General features: G+C 35.9%; 1 protein-coding gene across 2 annotated transcripts in view; it reads right to left on the bottom strand.

Annotated features, from left to right (window-relative positions):
* The window catches only part of EMB2458 (FtsH extracellular protease family), a 310677-nt gene extending 299963 nt beyond the window's left edge, over nt 1-10714 (bottom strand). The window contains exon 1 of one of the 2 annotated variants that reach the window (XM_089831678.1): nt 9642-10714. In XM_089831678.1, coding sequence (XP_089687804.1) covers nt 9642-10585 — 944 coding nt within the window. In that variant the 5' untranslated portion in view covers nt 10586-10714. The remainder of the gene's footprint in view (nt 1-9641) is intronic. The other variant, XM_089831679.1, reaches the window with a different exon arrangement.
* Between the last annotated feature and the right edge of the window lie 3781 nt (nt 10715-14495).

Genomic DNA, 14495 nt, shown 5'->3' with positions numbered 1-14495 from the left:
TAAGGGACAAGTTATTTGTAAGAAGTAAGATCGAAACAATAATATTCACAAGAAGTATTTTATATTATTTTGTATGGAGGGATACGGAGCTCATTATGACTTTGTAAAATAAATTCTATTATTTTATTTTAATAATAAAATAAAAGGTCCTTTGTTTATTTTTAAATGGCATGGAGATTTAAACTGCAGATGAATCGTCCTTTGTAATTATTTTTCGGAATTCTGTATACAGTTGAAATGTTGGATAAGTGGACATGGTCATTTAGCATCTTGAATAGGATCATCATAGATATTGTAAAATATTAAATTGTTTTCGTACCTATGTCCAGTTTGTCTCTCAGAGGAGTTAAAATTTAATCTAGACTGGATTTAGATTGCATAATATTTGGTCTATTGCATCTTGATTATTTAATTGTTGTTAGTATAAGTGCATAAGAACTTTATAAAGTTGTACGTGAAAATTCACTAAAGTTGACTCTACTGCCTCGATGAGCAGAGGCACTGGTCTTTTTATTATTGAAGTCAGAAAATCTATAACTTCCTTCCTACAAGCATCAAATTAATTATTATTCAATTGTACAAAACATTCGAACCATTATCCAGCATCCAATTTTTATTTTAATTGAGTTTGAGGACATTGCCAGCCGGAGAACTCCAAAGTTTAAATTTGCTTTAGAAAAGCTCTGAACCAAGTGATTAAGTTCGAGGAGAAGGTCTACCCGCCTAGGTATAGTGGAGCGTAAAGTGCAAGGGAATTAAGGTGATTCTCGTTCATTGGCTAGAACTGATTACGGAATCCTATCAGAGAAGTGGCAGGCTCTTGGATTTCCAATCTGCAGTTTTCGGAACCAGCACATGGTGCATATTGTGCAATTTGAGATTAGATTGTTAAGAAGTAAAGTCCACACACAACCAAGAGTGGGAAGGTGAATAAGTTGTGAGCAAATATAATTAAATCCAAACTTAAAAAACTAAACACCAATAATTAGACCTCAAACCCTTGCTAGAAGGTTCTAACCCTACTAAAGGTTGATAAGAACAAGTAGACCCACAAACCAAATGCTCTAACAAAAGTGAAAGATAGATCTTTCAAGATAACATATCCAATAAGCATGAACTGACTAATCTACAACTTACTTGCCAAAACAGTTCCTTTGAAGTCCACTAATCATCCAAACAACATCTCTTCTCTGCTTTGATAATTCAAAATCAAGGCTTGCATCGTATCTGTCCAGACATACCATACATTACCATACATGCAACCCAAACAAGAAAAATATCTTTCCTTTATACCCTTTACAAGTCATTTATTAGGCCGGCCTATTAGAGCTTCCCAAATGTACAATTATTTATATAGGACCATGCTAAGGCATACACACCTTCATAAGCATCTATACAACCATTACATGAAGTGTCACACAAATTACAATGAGAATGTAACAACTACCAATGATAATTCACACACTACAACAATACAATCGGATGCTAGTAAAATGCATCGCACGTTACATACTGGCAATATTTCTAGAATAAGCCAAATGAGTCACAAGTCTTCTACCATCTTCTATGCTCGCCAGCATTAATCCATGCTCACCAATAAGATATAGCAAAAATACTATAACTAGTTCTGTCACATTTTCCTGCATACTGGTCTACTACCAGTCTTCACAAAACAAACTATAACTTTTACAAAAAATCGCATAAAGCACACTATGCATAGACATAATGTCTACACTCATTCTTCTACACAAATGTAAGCTTGCATATCCAAATCTATCAACCAGTGCCAATGCTAAACAATTAAGTAGCCTACGATATACAGAAGTTGAGTTTGTCATGAATCAAAAAATATATATTGACATCAATGACAAAACTATATGACATCTCTTCAACACTCGCAAGTGTCAAGTATATCCTCTGTCCCTAACACATGTCACATAGGCATTTTGTTGAACAATTCATTGTCTTTTCTATTTGGCCACATTTTGTATGCAAACAAGTATTGTGTCTATAGTTTGTGTGGCCTTTGAATCAAGCTTCTTTATGCACAAAGTCCACAATACTTGCAACTATATCATCCTTTTGAAAGAGTCTTGCACTTCACTTACAAATTGTATCTTTTCTTCTGTGATCTGCCAAACATTATACTATCACTGTTTCGAGAACATTAAAGAAGAATCCTAATATCTTCCATGTTTGCCATGTGGCAAACTCGTAAATATCCTTCACTACATCTCTTCATTCTATGAATCCTTGTGATCTTTGCTTGACTCGAACTTTGCTTCACTAAAAATAAGACATGAATTATACTTTCTTCATTTATAAAGTCACCTCTATCATTGGTAGTATTCTTTTACTTAAGAAATACGTTTTATTGTTTCCATCTGTTAAACAAGTCGTTCCATCTCATATCCTTCCATTCTACATTCATTGCTAGTGATGCTTCTCCCTTCTCCATGCATATTTGCATTAGTATTTGGTTCTCTTGGAAATCATTGTGTTCGATGATCACATTTTTTACCTTTATGAAATATTAATCATTTAGTCCATTGGCCTTAGTCAATAAGATTGTTGTTTTAATATAATCTCAAATCTGTACATTTTTGTGTCTTCATTGCCTTCATATGTCCTCCTATTTGATTTATCTTCTTCCATGCAAAACAGCAATATGATAATTTTAACGATACTTGAGCCACTAAAAATATTTCCATCTCACTATATGAGTATTGTGCCAATATATTATAGATGTTGATGCTTCCATGGACGTATTTCAATTATGTATCTTTCCTAACTGCAGACCTAAAATACTGATGCGCTTGGAAAAAGGCCAAATGCGGGTGTGGATGCAAGTTGATGCGTGAATGTGTTAGGAAGTTTCACGGGTTCTAGTAGGAAGCCTAATTCCTTCCTGCGGATGTGTGTGGAATGTTTGGGAGAGCATTCGAAGAGAATCTGAAGAGCATCTGAATTCATCCGGAGAGCACCCAACGATTTTGAGCGCCCAATCACTTAAGTGACTTGATGAGACGTGTTTAATTGGTTTCTTTTATTGTATTTTTTCTCCTATTTGCTTGGAAACCCTAAAATGGCCCTAAAAGAGATCATTCATTTCTCATTCTTCTCATCTTGTTTGTAGCTGAGCTCTCTTCTCATTTGGTCTTCATTGTGGCATTTTGAAAGCAAGGTCATTATTTTTGAAGAGGATCATTCTTAGGGTGTCTTCTGAGCTTCCACAAAGGATGTCTAACATCTAAGGTAAGCATTTGATCCATTTCATGAGCTTTTTTAGTGATTTTGTTTAGATGTTCATGAAATTTTCAAGTTTTGGAAGAAATTTTTCAACTTATTTCCTATTTTTTTTAAAGAAATGAAGAAACAATTTTAGCAATCTTTTTTTAGTATTTTTGTATTGTATATTTGCACTTGTATATTTAACATTCATAGTTTATTTAAACATTTCTAAGTTAATTTTTTTATTTTCTTATTAGGTTCATAGTTTCTATTGTGCAAGAGATGTCCCCTTCTAGTTGACATTATGTCAATTAAGTAGATTGGCCTATAATAGACCCTCGTAGGCTAAGGAGGTTTAGTAGAGGGTCATCCGAGGGTAGCTTCTTCTTTAGTGGTCAGAGCTATGCAGGATTGGTGTTTGTTTGACATCTTTTGGACCTCACATGCAGAACTTACTATTTATAGTAAGACAATGGGTGACCAAGATGGACCCCTACTATTTTAGAAATAAGGGTTGGTCATATGCGAAATTCTCATGCCAGTTTACAGTTCAGACGGTGTGTAAAAACAGATGAGTAATAAGAGAGATATTAATATTTGTTTGGCTAGATAAATATTAATAGTTTGAGCTTATATTATTAAGTTATAAGATAATTTTATTTTATCTTTAAAATCACTTAAGTGAAGGGTCAAGTTATCACAAATGGGGCCAAGTAATTTAAAAGAATTATTGGTGCGCCAACTATTGGGTTTTAAGTGAAAATTTAAAAAGGGGTGCGAGTAGATCTTTTATCCCACATTAGCTAGGAAGGTGTGCGAGCTCTCATAAGACAGAATGAAGGAGACTTAAGAGCTCATCCTTGGAAGGAGGAAATATATTTGTTCATTGTGTGATTTTCAACTCTGAGAAGGGATTACAGCTGTGCCATTGACGAATGTAGTTCTTCTATGTGTTCATCATTTGAGCCAGTAAAATACCTTTGATATTTCAGAGACAATCTCATACAGAGGTTCTGATTGTGCTCCAACAGTACGTATTTCAGTATTCATCTATTTACTGAACTAGGGAGAGAAAGTTGCAGCTGTGAATAGTGTGTGTGAACAGTGTGCATGAACAGTAAAATTTGCAGCTTCATCAACATTTTTTTCAGCTACATCAAGTTGCGACCTTGCCAGTGCATACCAGCTTATAGCAGCAGTTTACGAATCAGAAAACAGGTTCTAATTTGTTGTGGCACTTGCTTTTGGTTAGTTTTTTCATCGGAGATAAGTAGTCATTGTGCTTATCTTTTTATAGCGAATTCAATACAAATTGTAGCAGTCATTTCATTGTTTCGGAATTCCAGAATTATATTGTATTTGTTTTTCTGTTCAAACAAGCCTCTGAAATTTCAAAAAAACTATAAAATTGTAAAACAAAAAAAGGTGATTAACGATTTCAGCAGTTAGAGACCAACTGGGGTTCTTACAAAGAATGACCACAACTAGTGGTTAAAAGTTCAGCAGCAGGGCAAGGTGAACGAAGTGATAACTTCAATATTTATGTGGCATCTCCATTATGGAGACACACCACAATATTATCACAAGTTTTGGAAGGTGGGTCATACATTTGGAAATACAATGTATGTCATAGTAAACCATTCAACAGCTCATATTCTCTAGTCAAAGCTCATTTTATGGGCCCTACCAGTAAAAGAATAGCATTGTGCAAGGGAAGCAAAGATGGAAAAAGGATGAGCAATGCACAGTTAGCCAGATTTATATAAGAAAAAGAACTTGGTGATTGTTTAGTGAGCAAATCAAAAACAAGTTTGTATAAACTTTCATCCACAAAGAGCAAAGTGAATGTGCCCACCGATCAAGTTGCATCCTCCAAACATCCATTCTTGGAAGTGGCAGAGGAAGATGAAGAAGTAGAAGTTATTACCCGCAAAAGAGATCCATTGGATCAAGCATTCAAAATGGAGGCAACAGAGCTTGTTGATGAAACAATTGCACGTTGTCTTTATGCCAGTGGTCTTCCTTTCAATCTGGTAAGATCGCCACATTGGAAGGAAATGATTGCAGTCATCCTTAAAGAATGAGCTGATTACATTAGCCCTGAGTATGAAAAGGAGCGTACTACTCTTTTGCAAGAAGAAAAGATTTCTATAGATAAAGCTCTTCAACCAATTAGGACATCTTGGGAAACTTTCGGCATAACTATTGTGTATGATGGATGGAAAGACACAAGAAACCAACTATTGATTAATAATTGCAATGTCCCCCAAAGGGGCAATGTTTTTTAGGGCGATTAATTGTGAAGGAACAAGTTAAGGATTCACAATTCATTTCTAGAATTCTCATTAAGACAATAGAAATGGTGGGCAGTGAGAATGTGGTCCAAGCAGTCACATATAATGCCAACAATTATAGAGGTGCAAGTGCTTTGGTTGAGTCTTGATACGACCAAATTTTTTGGACACCATGCACCATAGACTCTCTCAACTTGGTCATTCAACAAATTGGCACCCAAATAGATTGGGTGAAGCAAATATACCAAGAGGGAGAGAAGATACAAATGTTTGTGACAAACCACCAAATGTCACAATCCATATTCACATCATTCTCCAAGTTGGAGTTGTTGAAGGTAAATTTAAAATTGTAATTACTTAGTTTCACTTATTTATTTATCTAATTTTGAATAAGTTTTATATTCATGTTCATTTATCAAATTATTTCTTGTTTATAACTTTGCTTTATATTTGCTGTCATATTGTCAACTTGCTTAGGTTGCTAGGACCAGATTTGCATCTCATACTGTTGTTATCAGACAACTCCTCAAGGTGCGATAAGCATTCAAGAAAATGGTTATTTGTAACCAATGTGGTGTATGGAAGGCTTTAAATTCAGAGAGAGCTTTGAAGGTCAGGGGTATGGTATTGGATGAGCATCAGAGGACTCGTGCAATTTGTATTGGATTTCACCGAGCCTATCATGACTATGCTACACTTTGCTGATATGATGCACCTTGCTTGGGGGATGTGTATGACAGCATGGACACCATGGCAGAAAAGGTAATGCTTTCCATATAAGCACATGAGACAAACCCCACAAAATGTGAAGCCTTGTGCAATAAAGTGGAGACAATCATTCTTCATCATTGGGAGAAGATGACTACCCCATTGCACCTCCTTGCATATGCCTTATTCCAACGTACTATAGCCAAGAAATACTTACTATGCCGAATAGAGTTGCACCATATGTGGATGAAGAAGTTGCTATTGAGTGCTACGCTGCATTTGCAAGACTCTTCCCGAATGATGAAATGCACAAAGAAGTAAGGCTAGAATTTGGCTTATTTGCTTCCGGATCAAACTTATTCCATATGCAATAAAGGACCAAAATGGCATGGGAGCTATCACGTGGGGGTACATATATGGTCAAACATTCAAGAATTTACAACCTCTTGCAATCAAGATCGTCTCACAAGTTTTCATTTATTTTTTATTTAACAATTATATTCTACAATTTAGTGTTTCACATTCTTTAATTTGTTTTTCATTTGTATGTTTAATTTTATGAGCACTATCTAGGTTGCAAGTTCTTCTGGTGCTGAACGGAATTGGAGTACATACTCCTATATCCATTTAGTGAAGCGCAACCGGTTGGACTCAAAGAAAGCTAAGGACTTGGTTTAAACGTAAGGAGGATGGATACAAGGAAGGGTCAACCAAGCATTGGGATGTAGCCCCTGAATGTGGCAAACTTGGATGCAACACTTAAGGATCCTACTGTGATGACAGATGATGATGTTGATAACATCATGGCACATGCATCTAGCACAACTGGAGCCATGTTTGGTTCAAATGAACTTGCAAGTCTTACAGCAAAAGGAGATGATGAAAATGTAGATTTTTTTTAGAATCCTTATGATTCTGATTGACTGAATTTGATTTGTGAATTTTGAGACTCGACTCTTGATTGATCAACATTGAACCATGAACTATGTTTTGATTTTGTAATTCATATTACATTGGAATCTTGAACTTGAGTAATTTATTAATTAGACATTACTATTATTTCAATTTCAACTATCAATGGTGAAGTATCATGCTGTGGAATGGTTTATTTTTGTATATTTCTTGCATTTCTTTGCATACATAAATTATAGTATATACTATACATACATACATACACACACAGATATATATATATATATTTAAAGGCATCCAAAATCCCCAAAAAAAAACCCCGCATCAGCATTAGAACTAGCATCGGTAACTTAGCTGCAGACTGTAATGTTTGCCACCCACAAATGCATGCCTCTGCATTCACCCTCCGCATAAAAGAGTCTCAAGTGCTTTAGTCAGACCATTTAATATATTGATCTCCAACTTAAGGAAAGAATTGACTTAACTCCCACTGTTGATAGTCTTTTAGAAGTACTATATTCAAGGGTTTCAATATATTCTTCCGCCAATTGCACTATCATGAATCTTTTCCAGTGTGTCTGTTATTTATTTGATTGCGATTGTATTCTACCCAATTGCCTCCTCCTATCATACACTTTAGAGTTTCATACCACTCAAAACATGTCTAGCCATGAGTTAAACTCCTTTTTTCTCAAGCATAACTAGCACTCGCATACAGATTTTAGTGCCCCGAGGCAGATAGAAAAGCAAAATAGACAACTGCTAGACAAGTACCTCGATTTAATCAATTCACATACAGATATAATCGATGTTTCAATATGAATGTAGTTCATTACCTGGAGTTCTGCAACATGGGGCACCTTATTCTGCTAATAACAATTCCACGTTGGCATTTCCAGAATGAATGTCTTGATATGACTCCAAGCTGCTATTGAATATGGCCACCATTTTGATGTTGTGTGCAGTAGAAGGTTTCAATGAACAGGTCTAGGAAGTAAAGATCTCTCCCTGTAAGCTCATCAAATGAATGGTTCATAAGGCACAACACTTGCTGAAGGTTTTCGGAGTGGGGTTGCAAGAAAAGTGGGCTTAATCTTGGAGGAAGCTCTGTGGTTAAGCGTGCTTGAGCTGCAGTAATACTGAGATGGGTGACCTCCCAAGAAGCCTCAATGCTCAATGAGTGTTAAGTGTTGCATTCATTCTCATGAGAGATAGGTTCTTGTGAACCACCACTCATGAAACATGGGACAATAAGTTTGACTCAAAAAACTACAAAGTGGAATCCTGATAGCAATATTACAATTTGACTTGTTGTAGAGAATATCTCCTACTTATCGAAGTGCAATATCTCAACTAGGTACATGATGCTACAAATCCTATTCTACTTGTTTTACTTAAAATTTGTGATTTAGGATAAAAACTAGTGCATCTATAAAATGTGGTATACATGCACGCACATGTATGTATAAATTGTCATCCGCTTACATTTTTATCTATATATACATATAAAGATAGATACGTAACTTTATATATAGAGTCTAAAATGACTGCAGCAATTGGTAAGGAAGCTGCTAAAATGATCTTAGAGCTGCAATAGTGGCTCTGGGTCAGTTTCTCTGGTTTTGCTCCTATCTGGTGCTGGTTTCTGGTTGGGGTCTCTGGTCCTGGTTTTTGGTTTTTCTCGTTTAGACTGTTAGTGGTTCCAGGTCCTTGTAAAATCTGGTTTAGTTTGTTTTTGGACTTTTCGAGTGGTTTCAGGTCCCTGTAAAACCTGATTTTGAAACTGTTCTACAATTTGTTGCAGGTTTCTTTTTCCTGTTGGGCTGTAATGCTTTATCTTTCTGCTTTTTGTTAAAGGGTTTCGGAGATCCCTTCAAAACCTGCTTTTACCGTAATCTAAAACTTTATATATAGAGTCTAGACATATGTGTGTATAAAGACATGTATGTATGTATGTGTACATGACCACATAAGATGTATTTGTATATGTACATTAACATATAGAGACAAGTGTATGTCAGGCAGCAAGGAATCTTTCTACTTAAAAAACAAGTTAAGATAGTAATTCTGATATGGAGAGGTAATAATGTATGTAAAGGGGTTTGTAATGGAATGAGTGGCTAATAAAAATCACTTATTTCTACTTACACATCAAACCTTTATTACGCTCAATGGTAGGGGTTGATATTATGTTATATGCATTTATAAATATTAGAAAATATCTAATCAAGTAGGATAAATATCTTAATCATATTTGCATAAAGCACCGATAATTATCAGTCTTGAAAAGCAACCTAACATATATGACAAATGCATAGATACCTCCAAAATGGTATCTTAATATCTTTTAAACAGTAAAATAGCTAGGTCAATAGATTAGTAGACTTGTCGATGTTGGCAAATCTATTGATTTTTAAATTTTGCTTATAGATGAATTTTAAAAAATTAAACGTGTGCCAATAACTAGGAAACAAAAATTCCTCTGGAAGCACCTACCTAGTAGAACTGGAATTTGGCTTGGACTGAACTAGGTGATTAACCCTGTCTTCGATGGCGGGAATTTGTTCAAAGGCGAGCTGCAATCCCTCAGTTTCCTTTGCCACTAAATCTACCTGGAGTTTAATAAGTTCGGAATAAACAGCTGCGAACTTGTTTGCTGCATCCCTGACCTTATTTTTACTCTTGATTTTTATATTCTCATCTGCCCGTCGATCAAGTTCTTCCTTTGCATCGACAAAAGACTTTGCGAGCTGCTCGGCTTGTTTGACCAAGCGTACTTCTAACGTCTTCATCCGCCTAACAGATGCATCTGTGTGAATCAACACGTTGCTTCGCACGCTGAGAGTTTTGGCCCTTAGAAAGCGGATAGCCTCTTCAAGCCTCTGTATCTTATCCTTGTCGTCACTGCCCCGGACCTCCTGCAACCTATTCTCTATCAGCTCGACCGCCTCTTCCAGTTCTCGCTTGTAGGAGCTCATATCGTTCTCCCCGTTTTTCTTGATATGATTACTCTCCAAAGTCGCCACTGCTGTAGGCGCCGCCAATGCGCGCCTCTGAAGAGGAATAAAACCCAAGGCTACTAAAACCACTGTAAAGGCCATCAATCTCCCAATAACCTCCTCCACCACAACTGCCTTGTTTTCGTAAAGCCTCTGCAAACCTTTGAGCGAGGCTTTTAAAATTGCTATCAAATTCTCTTTTTTTGTATCTTGGCATTCATTTTCCGGGATTCCATAACTTTGACAAGCGCTGTAAATTTTGGTTATGGGTTGGCAACGGAAAAGAGGTTTGAATAAGGTTTTTCTCGTTGCACTGGGCAAGCGAATGCTTCTCCCTCGCCATTGCTTTCTGAATTGGGGGAATCCTGCAGATGGTCTGAGAATGGCGTTAGAGCTGGCAAAGCAGGAACGAGGAGCTCTATTCACCGCCATGGTTTCCATGTCTTCAGCCTCTGCATTCCTGCCGTCTCTACAAAGCCACCCTTAAACCCATCCTTGCCTTATCACGGATTATCCCCAATTTTTTCATCCCGCTTAATCAAAGGGATTGATGATGTTACCAAGTCCCGTGCTATTAATATTCTGGTTATATTATTATATTAAATTTGTCTTTACACTTTGATATTTATTTAATTAAATATTTTTAATGAGATGAGTGTACAAATGATTTATAAATCTTAAATATTCTACTTTAAATTAAGTTTCTTCCTCCCTTTTACTCAATAATTGTTAGTTCTAGTAGATATTTGCATGGCATATCACTAGGACATTATATATAAAGACATTTAAGGTGAACATGCATGCGTACATATGGAGAAATCAAATTTTAATTCAAATACACCTCAATTTTAATGGTGTTTAAAGAAATGAGATGCACCACTATAATATGGTACTTGTATGCACGTGAATATTTTCAATATTGTTTGTTCTTATTAATATAACCTGTTAAGGGGCTTGACCTAGGATAATTTGTTCAACTATCTAGTCAAGAGCTCCACACAAATGTTTCTAAACTGTTAGAAATAGGAAATACTGAGAGGTGGGCATTGAATCAGTGTTCCTAAAACTTTTGCCCAACTATGGATATCATTAACAATCTTTAAACTAGCATAGATAATCAAACTAAAAAGTAAACATAAGCATAACACAATGAAACTCGTAACACCATTGTTTATTAACTAGGGAAACCTTGGCTAAGGGGAAACCTCAGTGGGGATTGTATCCACAAAATGATCCACCAATCAAAAGTATCTAGTGAAACATATCAACCTTGTTAGGAGTCTATTACATATGTATAATGTATTGGTCCTTGTTAGAGGACTAGGCCCTATTACAAGCCTCAACCCTATTAGGAGTTGCAATTACAAAAGAGTATAAGTTGACCCGATTGCCCAAACATGCATATACAATTGTGCAAGTTATCTATAAATAGATACTAAAAGACCTTTGACTGTTGTTGGTATCTTCAATGTTCGATTAGTCAATGTAGTTCCCCTTCACAAAATAATCATACAACAACTATGTTTTTCTTCGTACATCAATTTCACATCTATACCAATCATACAAAGTGTGCATGTCTATTTATTATAACATTATAATATAATGCCATACTTTACTAGTCAAAAATATAAGTCATTCATATCAAAATATTTGGTCTGGTCAGCCTTGCAATGCTTGCATGTTACCCAAAATTTTAAACTTACTTTAGCTACATGTGGGTTAACATCTAGGATGTCATCCTTACCCTATCAAGTAATTATTTTGGCAAGCTAATATAATTTCTTAAGAAAAATGCTAATACTCTATTGTTTCCCTATTACACTCTATCAAACCTATCTCTGGTAAATTACCTATAACTCACCCAAAACTTAACATTACTTTCTACGGCCTTAAAAATATTTTCTCTAATGTTCATACTGCCTTCCTCTTAGCCTACATAACTTTATGTTCTTCCAGTGAAGCTTGCCAAACAAAACTCTCTAACTGTTCCTTGTTTCTCTACATTATACTTAATCAACTTTCCAAGTATGCATTCATCAAACTTAACATTACATTCTTCCATCTCAAAATAGGTAATATGTTGTCATAAATGACAACCTATCAACGACTCTTAGCCAAATTGCCAACAATCTCCCCCTTTGGCATTGATGACAACATATGGAAAATTTGTGGATCAAAACTATTCCATCTCATATATGGTGTGCTCCCCCTTAGATTATGATCCCTCTTAGATTATCCATATGTAATGTATACTTACAATTTTTCTTGCTCATTAGTCCCCCTTCAAACATCAATGGAAAAGGTGAGTCAAAATCTATGTACATGACAAAATTGTAGATCTTCCTATGATTCTTCAAGTTGAATGTGTGCTCACAAGTGTCATACAGTAAGAAAAATTCTTCTTTAAATTTTCAAATTTGTGTCCCAAGAACTTTTGACAACATCAGCAATGCTTGTCATTCACACAAGCCAGAGGTTGTTACCTCTGCTGCATTCAAATCTAGATAATAATAAAAATCTCATAGGATGCCTTTGCTTCTAACAGTGTATCCAATTCCCTTTACACAAAATCAATTTTTAGAGTCAAGTGTTGTTTTTAGTAAGTTGAATATTTTAAGGATTTTTTCTCTATCATTTTCTAGCAACCTCAACTCATTGTGTGCCTTACTAATTCTTTGCTCGATTTTAATGATCTTTCCATCTTGTTTCTTCAATTCTTCAACCATGCTTTCTAATTCAACTTCCTTCTCCTTAATGGCTTTAGAAATGCCTTAGGTATACTTATGTGCTAAAGCACATTTCACATACAAAACATTATCCTCTGATATGCATCTTCTCATTTCTTTGATACAAACATCCAATACAAACAATTCATTTCTAATATTGTCACGTACTATATTGAATAACTTTGAATCATGTTCAAACTATACCTTTATATTTGTTGCCTCCTCAAGTGTGAAAAAGTGATCATTAAATGCCTCAATCACTTTCTTAGCTTTCTTTTCAACATCTTTCTCTATGATATGTGTAGGAAATGCAATTGTGTGTCATGACTTCTCAATTGCCTTCTCTAAAATATTTTAAGCATACTTTCTCAATGTACTAGATTTCTCTACTATCTTGGAAAGTGAGAAAGCAATTATCTGAATATACTTGTCCATATCCATGTCATTAGTCATGAAACTAGGTGCATTACCACAAATACTAGTGTAGGGAACCTCCCTAAACTTGAGTTTTTGGTATGGTTAGGGGTTGTTAGGTGTGAGTGAGTGTTCAATAACTTCCACGTGTCCTAGGAAGACAACTACCCCAGTGGTAAGAGCTCAAATGCTCACTAGGCCTTAATTGCTCAAATATTACTCATTGAGCCAAAATTTATCATTAGGGCAAATATGGGAGGGGATGAGTAAGTAGGGTCTTTGATTAGCCAAGTAGGTCTTAAGTATTCTATCTAAGGTCCTAGGATGACCCTAGGTGGACCCATTTGGCCAAAAAGTCTTGTGAGCAAAAGTTGCACTAAAGTTGCAAAATTGCAAAAAGTTGCTCGAGCAATTTTTGCACGAAAATGCATTTATCAGTTTTGGTGGTTGTAACTACCCATGCTCAAGTATATGAGTAGGGTAGGTGATATTTTGAGAGGTTAGAAGATGTACATTTTGTTTCCTTTTTTTTTTGCAATTGTTTGAAGGAATTCCAAGCCAAATGGTAAAGCCCTAGGCTGATTGTTGGGAATCAGTGAGCCTAGACAATTTGACAAATAGAAATGTAGGGCAACAGCCATGATCATGTTGAGGCAAACCAATGCCTTTCAAGAAGCCCTAGGATGTTAGAGTGAATATGCAAGAGGAATGGAGGCTTGTTGATGAGTTTGAAGTGTTGGGGAGATTTCAGTTTACCGACTAGACCAGAGGCCTAATGCGAAGGTTGAAAACTAGGGCTTGATACTAATTAGGGTTGTGGGTGTCATAAAACCTTGCAAGTTTGGATTCTTCGTGTGCTAAGAGATAGCCATCAAATTCCTAAGTTGGTTTTGGGGAGTGTTTGGAGAGAATAGAAGAATGGAGGCAAAATAGGGTCACTAGACCTAAAAGACAATAGGCCTGTATAGCCTAAGTGGAGTGTTAGGACATTCTTAGTGTTTTGTTGGGACTAGAAGTGGCAATTGAGATCAAGAAGGCTGAGGGGAGTATCTATAAGGGCAATAGACTCAAAGGAAGGTTAAGATCCTAAGTGGGGGTTAGGGTTCTATGAGTAGGACTTGTTGGACTAGTGCCTAAGGAGGAAGTTGAGTCCTCATCAAATCAACTATACCTAGGATGCAAGTTGGTGGAGAAGCCTTGGAGGCTTGTAT

The sequence above is a fragment of the Cupressus sempervirens genome, chromosome 5, assembly GCF_028749045.1.
Source record: "Cupressus sempervirens isolate cs-2001-9-10 chromosome 5, ASM2874904v1, whole genome shotgun sequence".
NCBI classification, from domain to species: Eukaryota; Viridiplantae; Streptophyta; class Pinopsida; order Cupressales; family Cupressaceae; genus Cupressus; species Cupressus sempervirens.
Note: the sequence above shows the minus strand (reverse complement) of the source record. Positions and strands in the feature narration are given on the sequence as shown.